Below are 24724 nucleotides of genomic sequence, written 5' to 3'. Positions count from 1 at the left end.
CAGTAACCCGAATACTGAAAAGATTGAGCCTACATGTAAGGAACAAGTTGGGGTCAAGAAAAACATGCAGGTCAATAATTTAGATTACCAGTTTGTTCACTCATTTATTCTACCAGGGCCTGATGTGTGCACACCTGTAGCCACTCAGTAGGTTTCCATGAGCCAAGTCTTAAGGTTTTGACTTGCTACCTTATTTGGGTGGGGAAGTTGTTGGTAGAGCTAAGAATTCTTTTTAGAAATTTTGCATATAAACTGCATCTTTGTGACTAAAGTCACAGGTATGGATTCTGATAGGGTTGCTTTGAAAATACCCAAATTAACCACAGAATTATCTAACTTGAAAGGTTATGGCTTCAGGAAAACTTTCTATTGAACTAAAATGATTTATTTCTTAGGTTGCTCAGAATGATGGCATCTCAAAGATGAGCTTATCACTCATAGTTTTTGTTTTGATGAATGTTTAGAAACAACCATTGAAATATGTATGTTATTTATACACACACAAACAGAAATCTCAGAATGGTGGTGGAGAGAATTGAAATGCTGGGCAGCAAAGGCGATGAATACAAAACAAGCTGGGTTTTTAACATGCACCAAAATAGAGTATGAACTGCCAGCAATACTATCCTGGTCGGCAGCCTCGTTTAATGTTTGTAACAGGAGGGATTCAGTAACATCTTTTAGTGAACGAAGTAAACAGATTATAGCATGAATAGTACTGAGCAGGTGACTGGTCACCAACAGGATCATGCTGGTAATAATTTCAGTCATTTGTTTTCTCAGAATGTAATATACCTTTCCTGTCTCTCCTTTCAAGATTTTCTCTTATATTTGACTTCCAAAAGTTTGACTATATAGTGCCTATGTATTGTTTTCTTGGTATTTATCCTACTTTGGGTCCACTGTGCTTTTTGAGTTTGTGTATTTTTGTCTTTTTACCAAATTTGGTAAACTTTTGATCATTATTTCTTTCAATATTTTGTTTTCTGCCCCATTCTCCCTATTTACCTTCTGGAATTCCAGTCCCCGTAGATTGTGAGGTCCCTTTCCTCATTTCCCTTTTTTTTCTCTCTAGTCTTTTTTCTTTTTTTTTTTCCCTGTTCTTGCTTTTTTTTGAGACAAGTTCTTGCAGTATAGTTCATGCTGGCCTTGGACTCACTATGTAACCCAGCCTGGCCTCAAACTGGCAGTGATCTTCCTGCCTCAGCCTCCCAAGTGCTGGGATTACAGGCATGTGCCACCACACCTGGCTCTTTCTGTTTTTTAGATTGGATAATTTTTTATCATGTTTTCAGATTTACTAACTCCTGTCATCTCCAATCTGCTGTTAAGCCTGTCCACTGAATTACAGTGCCTGTTTCTCTGTTGAGGTATGTTTTGTTATTTGGTATGATCATAGCTGTTTTAAAATCCTTGTCTACAAATTTCAATGTTTAGACTAACCCAAGGTCAGTCTCTGTTGATTGATTCTTCTTTTGAGAGTGGGTCATACTTTCCTGTCTCTTTATGTGCCAAGCAATTTTGTATTGTGTTCTTGACGCTGAGTATAAGTTGATTTTTATTTTGTTGACTGTTTCCCTACAGTGAGTGGCAGCTTAAATCTCAGTTCGTGGCTAACTTGGCTAACTTGTCTGTTCCATGCGTGCACGCATGCATGGTTCCTGGGTTGGCCAGGGATGTAAGCAGAGTTATATGCAGATTTAGCAGCTCCTCCCCAAGTCGGGTATTCTAGTATTTCCTCTCTCCCAGCTGCTGTGGTTATCTTAAAGTTTTTCCTCTGGTTCTTCAAGTTGGTAAGAGTATGAGTTTTTATGTTTTAGTCATCTTTCATGGCACAATCTGGGGCTTCTCTGCTGGAAAGTCATAAAAAGGGAAAACTCACCCAGTGTTACCTTCTTTGAAGTGTTGATTCTTTTTCCTCTGTCAGAATTTTTGTGGTTTTCACTTTCCAGTTCCTTCAAGCAGGTTTGTTTCTAGTTTTCTTTTGTTGTTGTTGTTGCACTAGGGGTTAAATCCAGAGTCTCAAACATGCTAGGCAAGCACTCTATACCACTGAACTGTACCATGCGTAGCCCTAAGCTTTTTTAAAATTTTGTCCAAAGTTGATTTGATAGGAAGCAAAACTTTTGTCGGTTAGATATAAATTATTTTGTTGACAAAGTCAATTTTTAAAATTATAGTTCTGTAAATATTTATGTTATTTTCCCCTTTTTCCTTTAGGTGCTAGTTATAAAAATGACTTTAGCTACTTTTTCTAATGCTTCAAATTTTATGTAAAGCTTCTTATGTATATCTCAACTCTGATTATTTATAGATTTAGGAATTGAAATACCTATTTGGTATAACTAATCTAAGAGGTAGACGTAACAGATGCATTCAGTGAATGATTTTCTAGAAAATGGTGATAACCTCATTTTGCTTGAATGTATGTGTCTTAGTCCATTTTCTGTTGCTATAGCAGAATACCTAAGACTGGAAAAGCAGTTTATTTTGGTTCATGATTCTGGAGGCTAGGAAGTCCAGGGCTGGGCATCCACATCCGGTGAGGGCCTTACGTTCCATCAATTCATGACGGAAAGCAGAAGGCCAAGGGGCACATGCAGAAGAGAGGAAAGGGGGCTGAACTGTGAGGGCTAACATTTTTGTGAGAAGGACATTAATCTATTTGTGAGGGCTCTGCCCCCACAGCCTGAACGGTTCCTACTTGACTTTACCTTCCATTATTGCCACACTGAGGAATTAAAGTTCTAACACTTGAACTTTTGGGGGCCACACTCAAGCCATAGCACTAAGTTATGTTCTGGAGTAGCTTCGTGTAATACCACATAAACCTGGTCGAGGCCACGTGGGTCTCTCTCAAGCAACTGCTTGGGATGTGCCTTTTTGTATCTGCTCTCACCATTTCAAAACAATTGTTTCCCGCAGATATAATACAGTGGTACCTCTGTTCATGAATTTGATTCTTTCCACAATTCTGGTCACAAACCGAATTGGGGAGAACTGAGTCAAATTCAGTGATTAGGCTCAATGTTGACCTTATGGGGAAATTTGATTCAGTGCTTGTTCAATTTGGTTTCCATCCAGAATTGTTGAAAGAATTAAGTTCGTGAACAGAGGCATCACTGTGCAACTTTGAGATCTTGGTGAAAAATTCCTGGTAGATAACCTTTCAAGTCACAAGGCAGAAGTTTTGAGAATCTTTTTTTTTTTTTAAACTTGCTTACATGTTTGTTTGTTTCAAAAGAGAATTTTGCATCTAGTGACTGACCATAGGCTTCTCATGATAGGAAAGAAAGAAATGTTGCCCTAACATGGGTGAACATTGGCTGGGAAAGCAGTTATTTAGTTGTGCATAGGTTTAAGCCTACCCATTTACATTGGTGTGCAAATGGTCAAATTAGGTGAAACATTTTGACCATGGTTTTTTTATTTTAAAGAGAAAAAAACCAAAATTTTAAAATAAGATAATAGGGTAATAATGGTTAATGCATTGTGTATTGTTATCTTTAAATTTGTTGCTCAGTACAAGATATAGGCATTTATTTGTTCAAACAATATTAGCGCAAACCTTTCTTTTCAATGAACTAAGAGAAATGAGTAGTATAAAACTATTTTAACTATTATAATATATATACATATTTTTTTTTTTGCTTTTCCCTTCTTTTCTTCATTCCTCCATCCCAGTTTCTCTTTCCTTTTAGTGGTTTGTATTTTGAGTTATGTAATCCTTTGCAAATCTGGTAAAAATTATGGTTTTTTTCCTAGAACAATGCATATACCTTCACACAAATTTTTGTAAAACAATTTGAGAGAAATCAGGAGTTCCTTTGAAACTTCCCAGTTTAAACACCCCTTGTTTAGGGTTATTCAAATCAAGTTAGTAAAGCAGTCTAATAGCAATACAAATATGTCTTTGTTTCTGGCTTGGTCAAAGCAGAACAAATAAAGAAAAAACCCATTAGAAGTCATTGTAAGGTATGTGTGCTTTTAAGAAACCTGCTATGATTTGTCTGAACTATATTTCCTCAGAGTCAGATTTAGAAAGATAGACCAACACCTATTTAATTGACTTCTAAGTTACTGTTAGAAATGGGCTTTAGTTCTTATATCTACACCTGCTGAAGTCTGTAAACCTTGTGTTGGGCAAAGAATTGCTTGTTATTTCTAGGACAATGGGACAATTGTGATGTCATATTCCTTATATTATTTGGATTTCCAAAGGTCTAAATAGTTGACAAATTAAGGTACCTGTGACACACAGAAGTAAATCTACGCAGGTATTCAGGAAGTAAATCTACGCAGGTATTTTTGAGGCATTTAGTTTCTTTACTGCTGCTTCTTAAAACAGCTCTCTGTAAATGATGAAAGATTGGGTAGTTTCAATAGATAAATCTTAGGGTTATGAATCCCCTTCTTTTACCTTTCTGACACTCTTTGTAGGATGACTGAAATGCATGTGATTTGTTCTCTGGATCCTCATATTTCTTTATGTATTTCTTTTCTCCTTGCAGTGGTAGTACTGTGCTGCTGCTGTTGGTCCAGTCTTAATTCGCAGGACTTCTGTCAAAGGTTGACACCTGGTAACACACCAGAACCCAATTCTTTCACAAGACTTCCTTCCCTCAGCTTGTTTATTGTTTTGGTTTTGTTTGTTTTTGAGGCAGGGTATCACTGTATAGTTCAGGCTGGCCTTGGATTCACTTATGTGGCCAAGGCTGGCCAAAAATTTGCAGTGATCCTCTTCCCTCAGCCCTCTGAGTTCTGGGATTAGAGACATGTGCCACCACACCCTCTGACTACACACTTATCTCACTGGCTGTTCACGTGGTCCCCTTACATAGTTCCTTATTCCATTATCTGATTGCTCATCATGTCTTAGAGGGCAACTCATAATCATCTTAGAAAAATATCCTAAAAAGCTTTCATATAGGACATTGGTAGCTGCCTGGATTCCTGTGTATGTTCAGGTATTTTTCCTGAGGGGATTTTCTGGCCCAATTAGGAAGAATTGAGCAAGGTGACAACTAAAAGTGAAGAAGCTTAGGAGGAAGAAAGTTATCTTCTCTCAGAACTGAAAGTGGTTTGAAAATACTTTGAGAATTTCAGACTGTAGAGAAGATCATTGTGTGAGCTGCTTGCTGCTGAATTACTTTGTGTGGTTAAGCACAGGCTTGCCGTGGGTGGGCTATAAGCAGTTGCTACTGAAAGCAGTGAGCCTGGCTCAGTGTAAGTCATAGGCCTTTGCTGCTGTAGCTGTTACCAGCTGCCTGCTGATTTTCTGGTCTTGCTGAGTGAAGATTACCAGATGTATTTTTCAGAGGTGAAATATGCTTTAAAAGAAGTTTCACAAGAATCAGTTTGGAAGAAAGGATCTGGAAATGAGAGGAATTAAAAATGTGATACTTGCTTTACTAACAAAGGTTGGGTCTTGTCAGAAATCGAAAATGATTAATAAATGGGCTTCTTCTAAGGGTAGATAAAACCTCAGAGTAATTGGAGAAATTTTAGTTATAAAAGGAATAACTTTGACTGGAATTATTGTTGATATTTGGAACAGGTACCTTAGAATTATAATAAACTCTTCGTTTTAAGAAATTTATAAGGTGCTTCTGGGATGAGACAATTTAGGGTGAGGCACTCTCTGATTTTAGGTCCATCTCATCCTGTGATGGTGAAGTATGTGTCTTCCTTAATAATCATCAGCTCTTTTGAGTGCCAGGCATCTCAGAAAAACTACATTTGGTACAGAATTTCTACTGTGAGCTACAGCACACAAACAGGATCCTGTGCAAGTGTCCTCTGAATGGTTAGACCACAAGGGTGAAGATACGGAAGATAATAACCTCCCTGTTAAATTGGTGTTTGTGTGGCTTTTTTCCTGTGCACTTGACAGTAAGATCCTTGAGGGTAGGTTCTTTATCTAGTTCATCTCTACCCCTCCCCCTAGTACCTGGGTCCCTTACATAATGTGATTCTCCAGTAAATGTGCATAGAATTCAATTGACTTGTCCTTGACCATGTTTTTCATGTATTTTTCCATGACGCCTACCTACTAAACTTATTTTTTTGAGCTGTTTTGGTGCTTTTGTCTACCACTACCTAATCCATTTGTCTACCACTACCTAATCCTTAGGAAAAGGTCTGCTTTTGAATAAAACTAATTACTTTTTAATAATTAGGTATTATTTGAGCTCTTTATTGTACCTTATTGTAATGTTTTTCCAACTGAATCACTACCATTAGTGGGTTGCAATCACCATTTTTTGTTTTAGTAATATAGTGAAGCATATGTGAGAGGGTATCACATGGTAAGGGTAAATATTGTTTTATGAAATTTTTGCTTTAGGTAAATTTGTATATTATATATTAATAGTATATTTATATATTAATATATTTATATATAAATTTATATATTTATATTATTATACATGTATGTGGTCATTGCTTTATGATGTAAGATATGTTTTATACTGGAGTCATGGTCAAAAAGTTTAAATAACACTGCTTTATTGTAATATTCTGTTATTTCATTTATCGTATAGCATTATGCCAGTACATTCAGGCTTCTAAAGCCAGGGATGGTGCCAGCCCTTTCATTTCAAGTACGACTGAAGGTAAAAACAAAACAAAATTGAGAACACCCAAAGCTTTCTAGTGTCTCTTAACATGTCTCCCCAGTGGTATTTTGTACCCTTTAACCTTCTAACCTTCTTGTGCCAGTAGATTTTTTCAGATTTGTATCCCTCTAGGTGGTGGGTTCTTTGGTTCTTCCGCTCCTTACTTTAATGTTTTTACTTCAGTACACTGTTTTTAGAAGGAGGAAGGGAGAAACAAAAGAGAATTCTAGAAATTTCAAATGATTCTGAACTGACAAAATAGCTAACTAGATTTATTTTGAAATTTGCTTTATTGATGTTCTTGTATATTTTAGTCTCTGTATTTTTTCAGTGATCATAAAAATGTATAGTTTACTTTTAATTTAAAATATTATGCTTCTATGATGTCTTCAGTTGATTTTAAATAAAGTATGACTTTCAAGAGAAAAAAGGATGGATACAATCTTTTATTATTTCTTGGGCTTTTTGTCCATCTCTTTCAAGTAAATTAACAATTGGGATTGTAGTAATAATTTCATTTTGAAGAAAAGTAAAGACAAGTAGTTGTGTGCACTATTAACCATGCTACACTTTTTCAGCTTCTTTAATGACTTAATAACTTTAATACTTTCCTGTTCTTAGATGGTTGGCATACTAACCCTCCTGACTTCATTTCTGTACCTTGCTGGACTGCCAAGCTCAGATGTTTATAATCTTATGATTTAAATGGACTTTGTAGAGATGATTTGCTTCATTCTTTTACAGGAGAAAATTTTGAGCAGACACCATTGAGGCGAACATTCAAGTCTAAGGTCCTTGCCCGATATCCTGAGAATGTAGAATGGAATCCATTTGACCAAGATGCAGTGGGAATGGTTAGTATTTGTTAGCTGCAAGATAATTTTAGTAATTTATAGTAAGACTAAGAGTCTAGCTTATGACAGCAGTGCCCTCACCAAGTAGCAGTGACTTTTGAAGAAGGGATTGTAATGCATTTGTTCATTATTCTGCATTTTGGTCAATATATCAGATATTCATAAAGTATCCTATACACTAAAAGTCATAATGTGTTTCTGTTATGTCAGACAATAGCATTAAATCAGTGAATTGATTGATTATTGCATTGAGATTACATGATGAAGTTTAAAGTAGTTTTCTCTCATTCTGCATTACATATTTCTGAGTAATATTTTGGAAATGGGTCTTTTCATCATAATTTTGGATAGGACATCATTTTAAATCTTATGTAGAAGAATGCTACTCTAAATAAGCTAACCCGTATTGAATGTTTTACCTTATGAAAGATACTAACAAGCATTTTACATGGATTAATTCATCTAGTCCTTACAATATTCCTTATGTAGGTAATATTAAGTAAACACAAACATACATTTGTACATGTTTGTTTAGATCTTAGGAAGCTAGATCTAGAGGAAACTAGATCTTAGGAAACTAAGATCTAGAGAGGGTAAGTAATGTGTTAAGACCATATGGCTAGTAAGTGGTCAGACAGGGCTAAGTGTGCAGACCTGTAATTGTAGCACTTGGGAGCCTGAGGCACGGGACAGCAGGTTGAAGTCCAGCCTGGATAACATAGCAGGGCCCTGTCTCAAAAAAAAAAAAAAAAAGGTCAAGCTGGAGTTTGACCATGGTCTTTGCAGTTGCCAACCCATTTTTAAACATATCTTTTTACTGTCTCCATTACATTTTCAGTAGCATCCTATAGTTTTTAAAGGATGATCTTGTTTGAGGTATACAGTAACCCTCTAAAGTGGGCAGTGAAAATTGTATTTTCATTTTACAGATGTGAGGAAACAGAGTCTTTGAGGATTTTAAAGGTTTTTTTTAGTTCGTTTTTCTTGAGATAGGGTTTCACTATGTAGTGCAGGGTAACCTCGAATTCACAGCAGTCCTCCTGCCTTGGCTTCCTGAGTGCTGGGATTACAGGCATGCACCACCACACCTGGCTAACTTCAAGTTTTTTGACCATTTCTTATTTCATTTTTATATACGTCATGCTGGAAACACCGTAGGCTTTGGGAAATTGAGTTCAAGGCTAATGAATGTAATATAATGTAGGCCCTAGCATTTGTTAATCCAGGCTATTGGTATTTCATTTGTACAGCTAGGTTCATGTAAAACTGGAAAATGGGGTTTGATTGATTGAGGTCAGTTTGATTAATTATCCAGTTTCTTTATATAATTCACTTGAGTTAAAGTAAAAAAAAAATCTTTATCCTGATTATGCCATCCATGGTTTATATGAAATAAGTGCCCTTTTTGATGTGAAGAGATTTTATTGATGACAGAATTTTGTGAGCTGATAGAGTCTTAAGCTTTATGCAGATTTATTTTACTTTTAGGTATGAAGTTTCATCTATCTGGTTTTCAGATATATTTCTAACATCTTCTAATATGTATCTTACTCTCTATCATGTTGCCGTGCCTAACCATGCTATCATTTCCTAAATTCTCCAAGCTTTCTTTTACTTTTATATCTTTACATTTTCTTCCTGTTTCTGAAATGCTCTTATTTCCCTTGTTTACCGGATGAGTTCTAGAATAACCTAATTTCTGAAGCTTTTTCTGTCATTCCTAGGTTGAGCTGTCTGTTCATTGTTTCCGTTATACTTTGTAGATACTTCTATATCGTCCTAATGACTATATTTTAATTTTATTTACTTGTGTGTCATGCAGTAGGAAGGGAGAGCTTTAGAGCAGAAAGATACATAGTGTATCCAGCACAACAGGCGTTAGTTAGGTAGATAGGTAAGTAGATAAGAAATATGTTCTGGAGAGGATCAGTAGTGAATGTTCTCACTACTTGTTGCCTTGTTTTTTGCAGCTATGCATGCCCAAAGGGCTGGCATTCAAGACCCAGGCTGATCCTAGGGAGCCCCAGTTCCATGCCTTTATTATCACAAGAGAGGATGGCTCTCGGACATTTGGGTTTGCTCTCACATTTTATGAAGAGGTGACTAGTAAGCAGATCTGCAGTGCAATGCAGACCCTCTACCACATGCACAATGCTGAATATGATGTCCTTCATGCCCCCCTTACTGATGGCCGGGACCAGAGTGGCATGGAAGATGGTGAAGGCACACCTGGGACCAAGCTGCAGCGCTTCAACTCATATGACATCAGCCGGGACACTCTGTACGTCTCTAAGTGCATCTGCCTCATCACACCCATGTCCTTCATGAAGGCTTGTCGGAGTGTGTTGGAGCAGCTCCACCAGGCTGTCACTTCACCTCAGCCCCCACCTCTACCCCTTGAGAGCTACATATACAATGTACTTTACGAGGTGCCACTTCCACCACCTGGTCGGTCCTTGAAGTTTTCTGGGGTCTATGGGCCAATAATCTGCCAGAGACCAAGTACCAATGAGCTTCCGCTATTTGACTTTCCTGTCAGAGAAGTCTTTGAACTGCTTGGCGTGGAGAACGTGTTTCAGCTTTTCACTTGTGCCCTTCTGGAGTTTCAGATCTTGCTCTACTCACAGCGTAAGTCAGTGCTTACTAGATCTCTTTGCCTGATAAGATCTCACTGTGCAGTTCAGGCGGGCCTTGAGCTCACTTTGTAACCTAGGCTAGTCTCGAACTTGCAGCGATCCTCCTGCCCCAGCCTCCTGAGTGCTGGGATTACAGGGTTGCGCCACAACACTTGGCAAAGGCTTTTATAAGTTGAGCAAAACCCAGAACTTTTGCAGGTAGGTGGGGCTTAGCAAGTTGATGGAACATGAGAGGCCTCACGTTTCTGATCGGCTCTTATTATGGCCTTCTCCAGTTTGGGAGGGGAACCCTGCCTTCTCACATCCCTTCTGATTGCAGCTGGAAGGGGGGTTTGGAGGTGATGGTCCCTAGAAGTGGTGTTCCATCAGTTCACTTCTGTTATTCTTCACAGTTGCTTCTGTTCCTTCCTCAGTCTGACAGTTAAATCAAAGATTCACAAAGGTTGATCATCTTATATAGGAAACTATGAAGAAGTATATTTGAGAGTTAATTCTTTTCTGTTGTTGTTCATCTGAAAAATGAGAAGTTGAATGTGAGCAGCAGTTTTGGACAAATTAGTAAGTAGGGCAGAAGGAAACAATGCTTACTAGATGAGCCAGATAAATAGCGTAAAATTCCCTTATTTAGTACATATTATTGAGAGGTCACTGTGAGCCAAGCATTGTTTTGAGGGTGGGAAATACAGTGGTGGACAAAGCATAGAGAGATTCATTCTTTCTTTCTTTCTTTCTTTCTTTCTTTCTTTCTTTCTTTCTTTCTTTGTGTCTGTCTGTCTGTCTGTCTGTCTGTCTGTTTGAGACAGGTTCTTGCTATGCAGTTCAGACTGGCCTTGAGCTCAATTTGTAGCCCATGCTGGTCTCAAACTTGCAGCGATCCTCCTGCCTCAGCCTCCCAAAATGCTGGGATTACAGGTGTGTGCTACCATGCCTGGCTGAGAAATTGTTTCTGTATTGGAACTTACATGCTATTTGGAAAAGAGGTATATTTAAACAAATAAATCAAATATACAGTATGGAAGGTAGTTACTCTACACCATCAGAGAAACTTCTCTAGTAACATACGATAGCAATGATCCCTGAAAGTATAGCCTTTGGGAGGTAGTTAATGAGGTCTATGAAGAAAAGTAAAATGGGGAAAAGATAGTTTTTGGGGGAAAGACCTTGCAATTTTTAACAGGGTGATTAGGTTAGGCCTCTTTGAGTGACTTGTTAATCTGTAGGAAAAAATATTTATTTGGCGGGCACAGGAAATATTAGGGGTCTAAGACAAGAGTGTGTTTCCTGTGTTTAGGAACTGTGAAGAGGCATGGAGCTGTATCCCTATAATCCCAGCACTCAGGCGGCTGAGACAGGCATTACTTTGAGCATTACTTTGAGTTCAAGGCCAGTCTGAACTGTATAGTGACACCCTATCTCAAAGGAAAGCAAGGAAGCAAAAAAAGGAAACTGGGTGGATAGAATGGAGTGAATGAGAAGGAGTGAAGTAGGAGACGGCCTTAGAGACATCATAGGAGGCTAGATCACATAGAGTGCTGTAGGCTATTGTAAGGACTGTGCTTTCACACTGAGATACATAGCCATCAACGATTTTAATTTTTTGACCTTTTATTTAGATATGAATGTTTGCAGAACTTTTTTATACACTCTCACAAATTCACTAAATGTTAACATCTTGCCACATTTGCTTTATCCCTATATATGTGTGTGAACATAATTCAGTTGTTGAGAGTTTATTACAGACACCGTGTCCCTTGACTCCTAAATGATTAAACCTTTATTTCCTAAGAACAAGAGCATTCCTTTATGTAATTACATGATTATTAAATTTAGGAAGTTTAACATTGTCCAACAATATATTATGATAATTATTTTATTTCTGACCTAGGATCTAGTTTAGTAGCATACATTGTGTTTAGTTGTCCATTTCTCTGCCTTTATTTTTTATTCTTAATGTTGAGATTTTTGAATAGTACCAGCAAGTTATCTTATGGAATTTCTCTTAATTTGGGTTTGTCTGGTGTTTCGTCAAGATTGGGTTCAGGTTACAGATTTTTGCAGGAATGTGACAAAAGTGATGTGGTTTTCTCAGCAAATCAGGAGGCATGAAATGTTGATACATACTACAGGAGGCACATACTGTCATTCCCCCCCGGTTTTGGCACTATTAATTTGATGATATCATTTAGTTAAGAAAGTTATCATTTCTCCCTGTAATTAAAAGTAATTTGTGGAGGAGATATTTTGCATCCAATTTCTCTTGCAAGGTTTTACCTAATAGTTTTAACATCTACTTATGATTCTGGTCTGAATCACTAATTTCAGTGATGGTTGAAAAATGGTGATTTTGTAACTGTATTAACAAATGGGCGTTCTGTGTAAGGAAGAGCATTTCATTTGTTCTTGTATATTTATCATTCTCTGGAATCATAGATTTTATTTTGTGTAGTAGGTTATAATTCATTACTGTGATGCTTATTTTGATATTGTCAAATTGTACCAGATTTGGTCCATGAGCAAAATAGTGACATTTAGCCTGCACAATGCCAGGGCTTTTGCCTTTTGCTTATTAATGTGTTGTAAGCGTAGAACCGTGACTCAGTAAATGTTTTTTAAATGAATGACTGATACTTGTAACAGCACCCTCCAGTCACTGCCTAAAGACTATATCCCTGAAGGGGAGTGGAGGAAAGGAAAGAATCTGTAGTTAAGAGGCCATTGTGATAATCCAGGTGAGAGATGATACTGGCTAGGACTAAGGGTGTAACCACGAAGTAGCAGGAAATGATTGGGGTTTTGGATCTAGTTTGAAAATGAAGTAATGAAAACTATGTTGAATTGAAGAATATATACCCTGTCTGCAGTGGACAGCCACTAGTTAATTACATTTAATTGCTAGTGGGGATGCTGGCCTAACCTTATTCAGTTCCATTTATTTATTTATTTTTTTAATGAGGACCTGCCAGACATTTTTACATGAGTTCTGAGATTTTAAAATGTTCACAGCCATGTTCTAGCTAAATACTGCAGGCCAAATAAGAAGCATCTGTTGTGTGGATGTGGTTCCTGAAGCTTCACTTTACAGCTTCTGGTTTAAAAGACCTCATTGTAGCCGAGCCTGGTGGTGCATGCCTATAATCCTAGCACTCAGGAGGCTGAAACAGGAGGATTACCCTAAGTTTGAGGCCAGCCTGGACTACATACCAAGACCCTGACTCAAAAAATAAAAGAAAAAAACTCAGCAAAAATGAGACCTCATTGTATTCACTGGCCCAGAATCTCTTCGAACCCTGTCACTTAAGGATTTTTCATGGAGGCTTCAGTACTATACGGGCCTGTTGATGAAATCTTTGTGCATTGTTGATTCACTCCATCTCCAACCCCTCCCCTTTTTCTGGGTTCTGTTGGGGCTGAAAGTCCCAACCTTCTGATGAGGCCTTGGCTTTTTTGGTGACCACCACCTATACTGAAGCCATCCAGGGACTCTAGGCACAAGCCATTCATTAGCACACAAAATATTCCAGGGTTTTTAGGAGCTATGGCAGGAACCAAGGTTGATAATCAAATGTGTATCTTTATCACACTAATAAAAAGTTACTTACAGGTCATGCTCTTTGATTAATCAGAAACAAGGTGGTAGGTAGCTCTCAAAGCTTTATTACTGTGCAGAAGTATCTGAGTGCCTTCCCTGCTGAGGCAGGATGCAGACAGTCTTCCTTTTACTATTGTTCTGGTCCCCCTCCCCCTTTCCACTTAAGAGAATCTACCTAACATATTCTGAGGCAGTATCTGAAGCAAAGTACTATTTATTGTTTCTGTCGTAGTTCCAAATTAAACTTTAGTACTAGTTGGACCCAATTGTGGGGGGATATATTTCAACTTGTGGTCCACCACATTCTTTGAGTTGTCACTCTAATACCCACAGAGGAGCCCACTGGACCTATCTCCACTCAGATTTATTCTAATTCTTCTGAAATGAAAAGTGAAATTGCATTGCAATCTTTAACTTATTATTTGAGAAATTAGTGCCTCATTTTTTATGTGGTTTATATATCTACCTTTTGTTTTTGACCTAGATTACCAGAGACTGATGACCGTGGCAGAGACGATTACAGCGCTCATGTTTCCTTTCCAGTGGCAGCATGTCTATGTCCCTATTCTCCCGGCTTCTCTTCTGCATTTCTTAGATGCGCCTGTTCCCTACCTGATGGGCTTGCATTCCAATGGACTGGATGACCGGTCAAAGCTGGAGCTGCCTCAAGAGGTGAGAGCCCGAGAGTTGGTGTGTCCGACCTTAATCCAGGACTGGGGAGACGGGCTTTGGAATGAGCCCAGAATGATGTCACCAAGTTTATTTTCTTTTATTTTGGGATACATGAAAAAACATACAGTCATATATCATTCTAGAGACACATCTTTATCAGCTGTATACCTTATAATCTATTTTGTTTATGAGTTTCCTTTTTCACACACATTTTTCAAACATGGTATTTTACAAACTTTTAAAGAGATTTATTAGAAAAGTATTTTATTATGTAAAACTTACACCAAAAGGATAGCGTAATGAATCCTTGTTCTCAGCAGCCAACCTCAATTATTATCATGTGTTAACTTATATTTTACTTCTAACACCTTTTACCTCCTATTACTTGACATCCCGCATAATGTAACTGAATTACTACCTTAGTAGTCAGACATATATTAGTCAGTAGTTTTCTTCTATAGGTCACAGTTGATCTGAAGAAGTTGACCTGATTATAGTGATTCTTGTGGTCCTGAGCCAGTTTTGAAACTTTCCTAATTCAAGATAAAGAAAGCCTGGAGGAAATTCTTTTCCTCTCTCCCTGTGGCTTATTCTTCCTCTTATTTCAGATACCAAAAGAATTGATAAAAAGTATTTATTTATTTCCTACATTCTAAAATAAATTGAAAACATCCTTAGAAATAAGATACTTTCGGCACTGAGAGTGTGACTCAGTGATGGGGACTTTCCTAGTATGGATAAGGAAGGTTTGGGTTTGATCCCCAGCACTACAGAAAAGGAAAAAAGATTGTTTTACTTTTCATTTTCTTAGACTTACCAATAGAACTAGTCATGGAGGGAAGCACTTTGCTACAATTCTTAGTTATTTGTTAGAAAGTGCTAAGAAGTCTTTGGAGTACTGGTGTAGGGTGGCTCTTATTTCTTCTCTCTACCGTTTCCCCTAGTGCTGGAGATTTAACTAAGGGCCTTGCCTATGCTATGCAAGTGCTCTACCACTGAGGTACATCTTGAAGCTGCTCTGAAAACTTTCCTGGAGACCTATTTTTGTATGTAACTGGAGGGTATGAGTAGAAGAGGGCATTTTTATGGAACTGAATCTGAGCAGCAGTTATGTCACTGGCATGTCCGGGCAGCATCCCTGATGAATGTCCCTGATAATTAGACCGTATCTGTGATACTTATAGTCAAATGCCTTCCATTGCTCCCCCCACCTTTCCTTTGGTTTCAAAATCAACAAGTCTTTCTGTGAGCTTCCTCCATTTCCTCTCCTTTTCCTTCTCTGACTCGGAAGAGTTTTGTGTTCTTCGAGGGCAGTTTAAAGGAAAAAAATTTAAATGATGGTGCATCTTTCGGTGATACTACATTTTTTGGGTACTTGGTGCTGTATACATAAATGTGCATGAAGAATAGATGTCAAAGATTGTCAAAAAGGAGCTTTTGGCATTAAGCAAATGTATATTTAATATTGATACCTACTTTTAGTTACAATGTCCTAAATCAGAATAATAAGAAGAAACGATTGAGGGCAGAAGTCCAAAGAGGCATGCTGCAGGCGTCATCTGATAAGTAGGTCACTAAGCAAGAAGCCAGATTTTTCAGTTTTGTTTTCATCTTTGGCATCAGCTTGTTGTATACTCAGGGCAAATTCTGTTCCCTGCAGGATCTTTCAGCATCATTCCCTGTGTGCTGAAGTATGTGAATGTGTGGAAGACTGCTGGGAGATCAGCACTTCTCCTAACGGGACTGTTTGAGAAAGTATGGGTTGGGGCCCCAAATCCTCTCCATTCTGAAGTCTTAGAGCCTGTTTTTGGTGCATCCCCATCACTGCTGCAGCCTCTGCACCCCAGCGTCTGGCCTCTTGCTGTGGTCTGCTGGGAGGGAGTGGTGACAGTGGGACTGAGGAAGACCAGCCTGTGGCTCCTAAGCAGTTCTAGAGTCCTGGAGCCCCACTTTGCCCAGACCTTCTGTCTGGAGATCATACATTTGTGAGGGAAGTTACGTAGTGAATACCTTCTACTTTGGTTATTAGCATATAACTTCTGGAGTATCTGAATTTGTATAGAACCTGTGGAAAAATTGGGTTTCTAAAGGGAGGAAGTGCCTTGAGGGTACACATAATGAATGGAGAGAGACGATATATTTGAAACACAATTTTGGGTATCTCAGAAATGATACATGTTTATAGTAAAGTCCAACAGTGAAAATTAATTCACAGTTTATTACCCAGAGGTTACCAGTTTCAGTGTTTTGGTGGACATCTTTTTTTTTTTTGGTCTTTTTTGAGACAGACTTTGGCTGGCCTTGAAATCATTTCGTAGCTCAGGTTGGCCTCAAACTCACAGCAATCTTTCTGTCTCAGCCTCCTGAGTGCTGAGATTACAGGTGTGTCCCACCGTGTCCAGCTGGTGGACATCTTTAAATTCTGTTAGAAGCTTTGAGGCAGAACTAGGGGCATTCACTGTGGCCTGTACACGGAGGGATTATGAAGGTAGTGAGGTGGGGCAAGCTTGGTTTATAAAAGGGACTTTTCTCCAGAAGGACAGAAAGTGTACATTTCCTAGTCCCCTGCATCAGGATTCATCAGTTGCTGCCTATCTTTGGACATCAGAAATCTGTAAAAAGCCCTTTGTCCTTCTTTACACCAACACATGAGCTCAGCTGGCCCTGAGCAAGTGAAAGTGTTGGGCTGCCTTTGTAAGTTGTCCTTTGTCTTGTGCTTCTCTTTGGGGCTTCATTGTCTGATTCCAGGAAGGAGGCATTTCACCCAGGAAAGTAAGCAGAGATATTAAAGGGGAAGTTGTCACTTTCTTTCTGTCTTAAACTGACCCTCCCTCTGGTCCTTGCCTTTCAGATTCTTTTGATAGTTTCCCTCTAGTAATGTATGTGTTGAGCTCCCCTGCCTTGAATAACATGAGCATAGACAGGTGAGAGTGGGGGGGGTGTGTGTATGAGTGGAGCTGGCTGTGATTTGTTGTTAGGAACTCAGGATTGGGAATCCCATGCCCGCCCCCATAAGACAGGAGGTTAACGGGGAAAATGATCACCTGGAATCCAGCATCTTTTCCATATGCTGCTTCTCCCCAAAGGTGTTACGTAGGAGCTGGTAAAGGAATGAGCAAACAGTCACATGTTTTTTAGGTAGTAAACATTTATTGGCCCTTCAACTGGGCAGGGCTCAGAGTTGCTGTCTAGTAGATGAACTGTGGAGAGTTCCTTCTCAGCTAAGGAGAGGAGAGCCTGGTAGGTTGTAAGTTGTTTCTGTTTGCCGGGTCCCTCTGTGTGCTGGGAGGAAACAGTGTGAGGTTACTGTATGTGCCTAGAAACTGAACAGACTTTTTCACTTTGTGTGCTTAGTCCTCCCTTCTTCAGCCCAGTTTTGCAAAGAATGACTACTGGTATCTACTTAGAAGCTCCTATTTTACCTTAATAAAGCCCTTCTCTGAAATGTGCCTGAGCTGCTTTCTCTCTTCAGCGACTCCTACCAGTGGTGTCCACCAGTATGAGCACAGAATACGGGGTTTATAAAATTCTTTACAGACACAAAATTTGGCTTACAGCAAGGGGAGAAAAGCCAGCCGTGCCTTGTTGAATGGATTTTGTTTTTGGCTGCCTCTATGTTTCCTATTAGAAAAACTGGTTTTAAAGAGAAGAGGACCAAGGGTATAAATTACTATTTTGTGTGTCCCTAGTGAGTCACAGTACCATGTTCTATTAGCTGTATGGACAGGGTCTATAAGGCAAGTGTTTCATGACAAGATGAATGAGTTAATTGTATTTTTAGTATCTTTTCTTGATGGCTTGACAATTCTTTTATTCTTTGAGTTTTTGAGATGAGAAGGCTTTCATTTTTAGTTATTGGTTGATAGACAGTAATTTATACAGTCAGCAAGTGTTCACATGCGAGACCTCTTGAAACATGTGGTTTTAATAGATCAAAAGTTTATGGAGTAGCTATATTAAACTGGGCTTAGCGTGTTACCTCCCCACCTCCACTTTCAGAATGTAAGACCTAATTGGCTTAGGGATAAACAGATTGATCAGTGGAAGAGCATTTTGAGGTACAGCAGAGGTATCATGCTAGAGGAGGGGCTACTTAATAATGAAGCTAGAAAAACTGCTTATTCATGGGGGAAAAAGTAAAGGAATTTGTACCTCATGTTACAATAAAATCAGGTTTAGACAAATTAAAAATTAAATGTCAGAAGCACATTTAAATCCTGCTTAAGAAAGTATTAATACCTTCCTGACATGTGCATAAAGATTTTTAAACAATATACTGAAAACACTGTCCATAAAATAAAAAGACTGATAAATTTGATTTTCTAAATTAGGAAAAAGATACCTTAAAAATAAAAATGAAGAGAAAATATATATAGCATATACACTACAAAGAGTTAGCATCAAGAAAATAGAAATGTAAAGAACTCCTACAAGTCAGTAAGAAGGTAATAAATGACCCAGTAGGAAAGTAGCATAAAGTAGGAACAGGCATTGTCCCCTAAAATGCACATTTTAAGTTTTCACTAGTAGTTACGGGTGTGTAAATCAGATGCACCATCCAGAGTACCATTTTATGCTCATTTTATTGGCAAAATTTCAGAAGTATGGTGATAGCAAGTTTTGGAAGTCCCAGGATTCCATGGAAGGAATTTGAGTCAGTAGATCACATTGGCTTGCTATTCTAAGTGTAAGTTGTTGCTACTACAGTGGAACATGGCTAGGCAATATGTTATAAAGTGAGCATTTTGTATACCATATAACACAGGGGTTCCATTCCTAGGGTATTCCCAAAATAAAAACCTCATAGAAAATTTTAAAAATGCAAAACTTTAATGGCACACATATATATGTTATGAATTAAAAACAAAAGGTGAGATAGGGTGTAGCCATAAAAGACTTAGTGTACCCAAAGCCCTAGGTTTGAGCCCCAGCTCAAAAAAAAAAGCAAAAAATAATAAGTATGTTCAGCATTCAGAGTAGTGATTTTACTGTGAGGAGAAATGTGTCAGACGGGGAACAGGATTAGGTAAGAATATACAGGGAGATAAAAGTAGTGGTAATGTTCCAGTTTTGGGGTTGGACCTGAAGAAAACAGTCTTTAAGATTATCCCCAGAAAATTGTCTGTTTAAATTCCTAATAACAGTGTGTAGGATCCCTTACAGTAGGAAAGAGGTTCAAGGGAAAGGAGCAAGGGATGCGGAGGAGGGGAATGAGAAATAAGTAAAATAAAGATATGCATGTACAGGAACCTGATAACCTCAGTGAATGTAAACATTATATGCCATAGCATATAAGATTAATAATATCAACAAGAATAAAATACGGAATTGTGGAGTTAGAGGGAGAAGGGAGGGAAGGGGATTTAAAAAAAAAAAAGAACAAGCTGTGGTATGTTCATGTAACCCCTCCCCAAGATGACTGTAAACTGCATGAACTGCAAACATGTACTAACAAGAAAAAAAAATGAACAGCTTCCCCCAACAATGTACGAAGTGTTTGGTTTTTAGTAACTTTGTCAGCATTGGGCATTGTACATTTTTAAAATCTTTGCCAATCCAACGGGATGAAAATTTAAGTGAAAATGTTTTATGTGCCTTCCTTGGTTCAATTGAAATTGAACGTACTTTTATGTATTTGAAGTTAATTAGTGTATAGTTAGAAACTGCCGAGTCCTTCTTTGTTAATTCAGATACCCAACTCAGCATTGTGTGAGAGTGGAGAGTGCTTTCTCTGCATCTTCTCAGAAGCAATCCTAGATCAGCCTGCAAATCAGCACTGAGACTCAGAAAGGGCTAATACACTTAGTATGCTCAGCATCATATGGGAAGATAGTGACAGAGTCAAAACTGAAAGCTGCAGTTTCTTTTTTTTTGTTTTAAAGAAAAAAATAACAGAGACAAAAACAAAGCAACACAAAACAATAAAAATGATACAAGATTTCAAAACAGATAAGAATTAACAGCAAAATTGTTATATTGTTATCTACAACAAAGTTGCTCAGATTACCAGATATGAGTGCAAGATTGGTCAAACCATTAAAGAGAATAAAAAGTAATTAAAAAATTAGAAACAATACAGAGCTTCACGAAACAAGGTGGTAGGAATTCATCAATGGATGTTATATTGCATATTGTTGTCTTTAAATTAGTTGTTCAGATTACCAGATATAAGCATAAAAAATTGGTCAAGAGAAAAAAATTTAAGCGTTAACTGTTCCTTTCAGTAAACCACCAGACACCAGCAGTACAGTTATCCCAGCTATCTTTGTATATACATATCTATCTATCTATCTATTTTTTCCCTTCCCTCTTTCTTTCTTTTCTCCTTTCCCTCATGGAACCTACATTTTCTGTCACTTGTAATGGTCTTTCCACCGACTATGAAATTCATGTATGTTTCAAACACTTAATAAGCATTTACTGTACGTAAGACTTGTGTTAGGTATTATGATATCCAAACCTTTATCGCTAATTTATTGGTGAGGAAGTCTTTCCTAAGGTCACATGACTAGAAAGTAGCAGGGAAGGATTAGAACACAGGTCTGTCTCATTTTTGAGCCTCAGATTTCTCACATGTGCCCATTTCAGGGGTTTTTCTGTACCTCTCATGTTCAGTATCCTTCTTGCTTGATGTCCGGGAGTTGTGTGTGCTCTTCATCCTGTTTTGATTTCCAGGCTAACCTCTGCTTTGTGGACGTTGACAACCACTTCATTGAGCTGCCAGAGGATCTGCCTCAGTTTCCCAACAAATTGGAATTTGTCCAGGAAGTCTCTGAGATTCTCATGGCATTTGGCATTCCCCCTGAAGGAAACCTTCACTGCAGTGAGAGTGCCTCCAAGCTGAAGAGGCTCCGGGCCTCTGAGCTCGTCTCTGACAAGAGGAATGGGAACATTGCTGGCTCTCCTTTGCATTCCTATGAGCTCCTCAAGGAGAATGAAACCATTGCCCGGCTCCAAGCCTTGGTCAAGAGAACTGGGGTGAGCTTGGAAAAGGTAAGATGCTGTGCTTGAGTCTGTGACAGTTTGACCTGTGCTAGAGTACTGTCCTGATGAGGTAAGGTGTGGAATGAGGAAGTACCAGTTCAGGGCACAGCATATTTGTGAATGAATATTCTGCTCTAGAAGACGTTACACTTACAAATGCTTCTTGAGTCTAAATGAGGGTAGCTCCTCACATGCATGTCAAGGAAGCCTGCTGCCATTCTGTGTGTGAACAGCGACTTGGAGGGATGATGATGGTGATCCTTTTGTTTAGACCTTTTCCAGATCCATTTTCCTATGAGTTTCATAGCAACCCAAGGCACATAGAGCAGGTATTAACTACTGCATAGCTCAGAGAGCCGCTGTGTTCTCCCTAAGATTCAGTGGCCTAGCAAATAGTTGAGCTGAGTCTAGAACTGGTCCTCTTGAATTGTAATCCTGTGCTATTAATGAGGAATGTACTGTACAGTTTTTGGCCCTCCCATCTCCTCCCCTCCCTTCTTTTCTCCTTCCCTCCCTTCTTCCCTCTGCCCATTTTTCACTCATTCATTTGTTCATACTAGGGACTGAACCCTGGGCTTTCACATGGAGTTATAGCCCAAGCCCTTTTTTAATTTTTATTTTGAGATAGGGCCTTGCTAAATTGGGCTGGGCTCCAATTTGTGATCCTCTTGCCTCAGCTTCCCAGAGTACTGGGATCACAGGTGTGCAGCAGCGCACCCAGCTGGGTTTCTGTTTTCTGCCTTTAAAACTGAGCATTCTGTACTTGTTTGCCTATCTCCTTACCCTCCCTGTTCTCACTGTTAGATTATTTTTGTGAATGACATGAAAACAAATGGGTCAATATATTAACTTTGTTGGAATTCTTTTAGTGAAGTGTGAAACGTTTTATTTTTCTGCTTTATTTAGTCAACACAACAGATACTTTTTAAAAAAGCCGTGGCTACTTAAAGGGCAGAGAAAAGTTTAGGAAGATTTAAAGTTCTGTTTTTCTTAAAGGAAAATCCTTAGAAAGATAAGGAAAGTGATATGGTGTGCTGACAAAATCAAGGAGACAAAGAGCCAGCATTATTGTTTACTTACTGACTTGCTAGAGTTCCTCTTTCTCCTTGACCCTTGGGATAATTAACACTTTTTCCTTTGTGGCTGATTTCTTTCTGCCTACAGTGTTCCTATTTCCACTTTGAGTTGCTGAAAACCTTCAGATGGAATTCTTTATCTTTTCTCTACATTGGAATCTTGCTCTCGCCCTTCTTCTTCCAACTTTTTCCCTCTTTTGTTTTTACCTTTTCACCACTTGTTGCTAAGTAAAAGACTGCTGGAAAAAAATCAGAGAAGTTACATTTCTTTTTTAATCTGAGAAGAGTTGCATTTCTTTGTTTTAAGACTGATCTTGCTATATAGTCCAGATTGGCCTCAAACTCAAGATCTTCCACCTTAGCCTCTGAGTGCTGGGATTATAGATACTATTTGTATATTTCTTTTTATAAAAGGTACAGTATCTGTTTTCTCAGCCGTTGTTCTTCTTTGTTTTGTTTTGTTGTAGTTGGAAGTGCGTGAAGATCCCAGTAGCAATAAGGATCTGAAAGTTCAGTGTGATGAAGAAGAACTCAGGATTTACCAGCTAAACATTCAGATCCGGGAAGTTTTTGCAAATCGCTTTACTCAGATGTTTGCAGATTATGAAGTGTTTGTCATTCAGCCTAGCCAGGATAAGGAATCCTGGTTCACCAACAGGGAGCAGATGCAAAACTTTGATAAAGTGAGTATAATCTGGTTTGGGAGGTGGTGAAGAATGAGAACTCCAGTTATATCTTGAAAAAGTAACTGAACATGAGTTTTTCTTTCATATTACTGGAACTAGTTTCATGGTCTTGTTGCTTGAGAACAGTTCTTGTTGCTTGAGAACAGATATTCTGGTTACTACTGTAAGATGACTTACAAAGGACCCCTCTTTCCTACCTCCTTCTTTCCCTCCCTTACAACAGTGGGAGAAAGGACTTTCTACTCCGCTAGTATTGGGGTTGAACCCAGGGCCTTCACATTTTTTGTTTTTTTTTTTGAAACAGAGTCTCACTAAGTTGCCCAGCCTCAGCTTGAACTTGCAGTTCTCCTGCCTCAGCCTTCTAGAGTGCTGGGATTATAGATGTGTGCCACCACACCCTGCTAGAACTCTCAAGGAAAAGTGTATGTGTAGATCAAGCATCAGAATTGATGAGTTGCCCAAGAAGGTTACCTAACTTTACACCAGTATGAAAGTTTTGATACTTGAATTTATATGAATTTTTGTTTGTTTTGAGATAGGGTCTCACTGTGTAGTCCAGGCTGGGTTTGAACTAGCTCTGTAGCCCAGGCTGGCCTTGAGCTTGTGATCCTTCTGTCTTAAGCTCCTGTATGTTAGGTATGTGAATGTATATGGTTGCTGGTAGTAGTGCATGCCTACAGTCCTAGCTACTCAGGAAGCTGAGGCAGAGGGATAAAAAATTGAAGGCCAGCCTGGGCAACTTACTAACATCTGTCTTAAAATAAAATAAAAGGACTAGAGATCTTTTTCGGTGATATAGCACTTGTCTAAAATATGCAAGGCCCTGGATTCAATCTTTAGCATTGGAAAGGAAAAAAAAAGGAAGCTGGATGTGGCAGTGTAGGAGTGTAATTTTAGTATTCTGGGAGGCTGAGGCAAGAAGATGGCAAATTTAAGCCCAGCCTGGTCAATATAATGAGACCTTTCCTCCAAAAAAAATAATGAAGGAATTTTGTAGATTGCTTTTCATATAGATCTCTCATGCTGCAGAGAAGAGTTAATCTACCACATCCTTTGAGCATATTTACTTTGCTGGTCAAGGCTGCCATTCTCTTCCTTATCAGTGACTTTTTTTCTTTTGATTCTACCAGGCATCTTTTCTGTCAGATCAGCCTGAGCCCTACCTGCCCTTCCTCTCAAGATTCCTGGAGACCCAGATGTTTGCTTCTTTCATTGATAACAAAATCATGTGCCATGATGATGATGATAAAGACCCTGTACTCCGGGTATTTGATTCCCGAGTAGACAAGATCAGACTGTTGAATGTTCGGACACCCACTCTCCGCACCTCCATGTACCAGAAGTGTACCACTGTAGATGAAGCAGGTGAGACCTCCTTGGAGGCATGCATTTGAGTTGCATGAGCTATGTCACTAACAAGTCCCTCTATTTCTCCCATTGCTCTGGGTCTGCTTTTGCACACGTTACTGTTCCTGCATTGTCTTGTTTTGTCTTGCTGCTGTTGTTGCCTGACAATCTTCTTTTCATCCTTTAACACTGTTAGGAAGGGGTGGGGCTGTAACAAAGACCCTAATCATCAGTGGGGTTAGAGATTTTTTTTTTTTTTTTTT

The 24724-nt window shown here is 38.7% G+C and overlaps 1 protein-coding gene across 1 annotated transcript in view; it reads left to right on the top strand.

The window, feature by feature from the left end:
• Dennd5a (DENN/MADD domain containing 5A) overlaps positions 1 to 24724 on the top strand; it is a 93082-nt gene that overhangs the window by 33066 nt on the left and 35292 nt on the right. Inside the window, exons 2-8 of the mRNA XM_005380255.2 lie at positions 6543 to 6614; positions 7362 to 7471; positions 9442 to 10099; positions 14181 to 14368; positions 21044 to 21361; positions 22896 to 23111; positions 24245 to 24479. Coding sequence (XP_005380312.1) covers positions 6543 to 6614; positions 7362 to 7471; positions 9442 to 10099; positions 14181 to 14368; positions 21044 to 21361; positions 22896 to 23111; positions 24245 to 24479 — 1797 coding nt within the window. The remainder of the gene's footprint in view (positions 1 to 6542; positions 6615 to 7361; positions 7472 to 9441; positions 10100 to 14180; positions 14369 to 21043; positions 21362 to 22895; positions 23112 to 24244; positions 24480 to 24724) is intronic.

The sequence above is a fragment of the Chinchilla lanigera genome, unplaced genomic scaffold (genome assembly GCF_000276665.1).
Source record: "Chinchilla lanigera isolate Chin_1 unplaced genomic scaffold, ChiLan1.0 scaffold00013, whole genome shotgun sequence".
Classification (NCBI taxonomy): Eukaryota; Metazoa; Chordata; class Mammalia; order Rodentia; family Chinchillidae; genus Chinchilla; species Chinchilla lanigera.
Note: the sequence above shows the minus strand (reverse complement) of the source record. Positions and strands in the feature narration are given on the sequence as shown.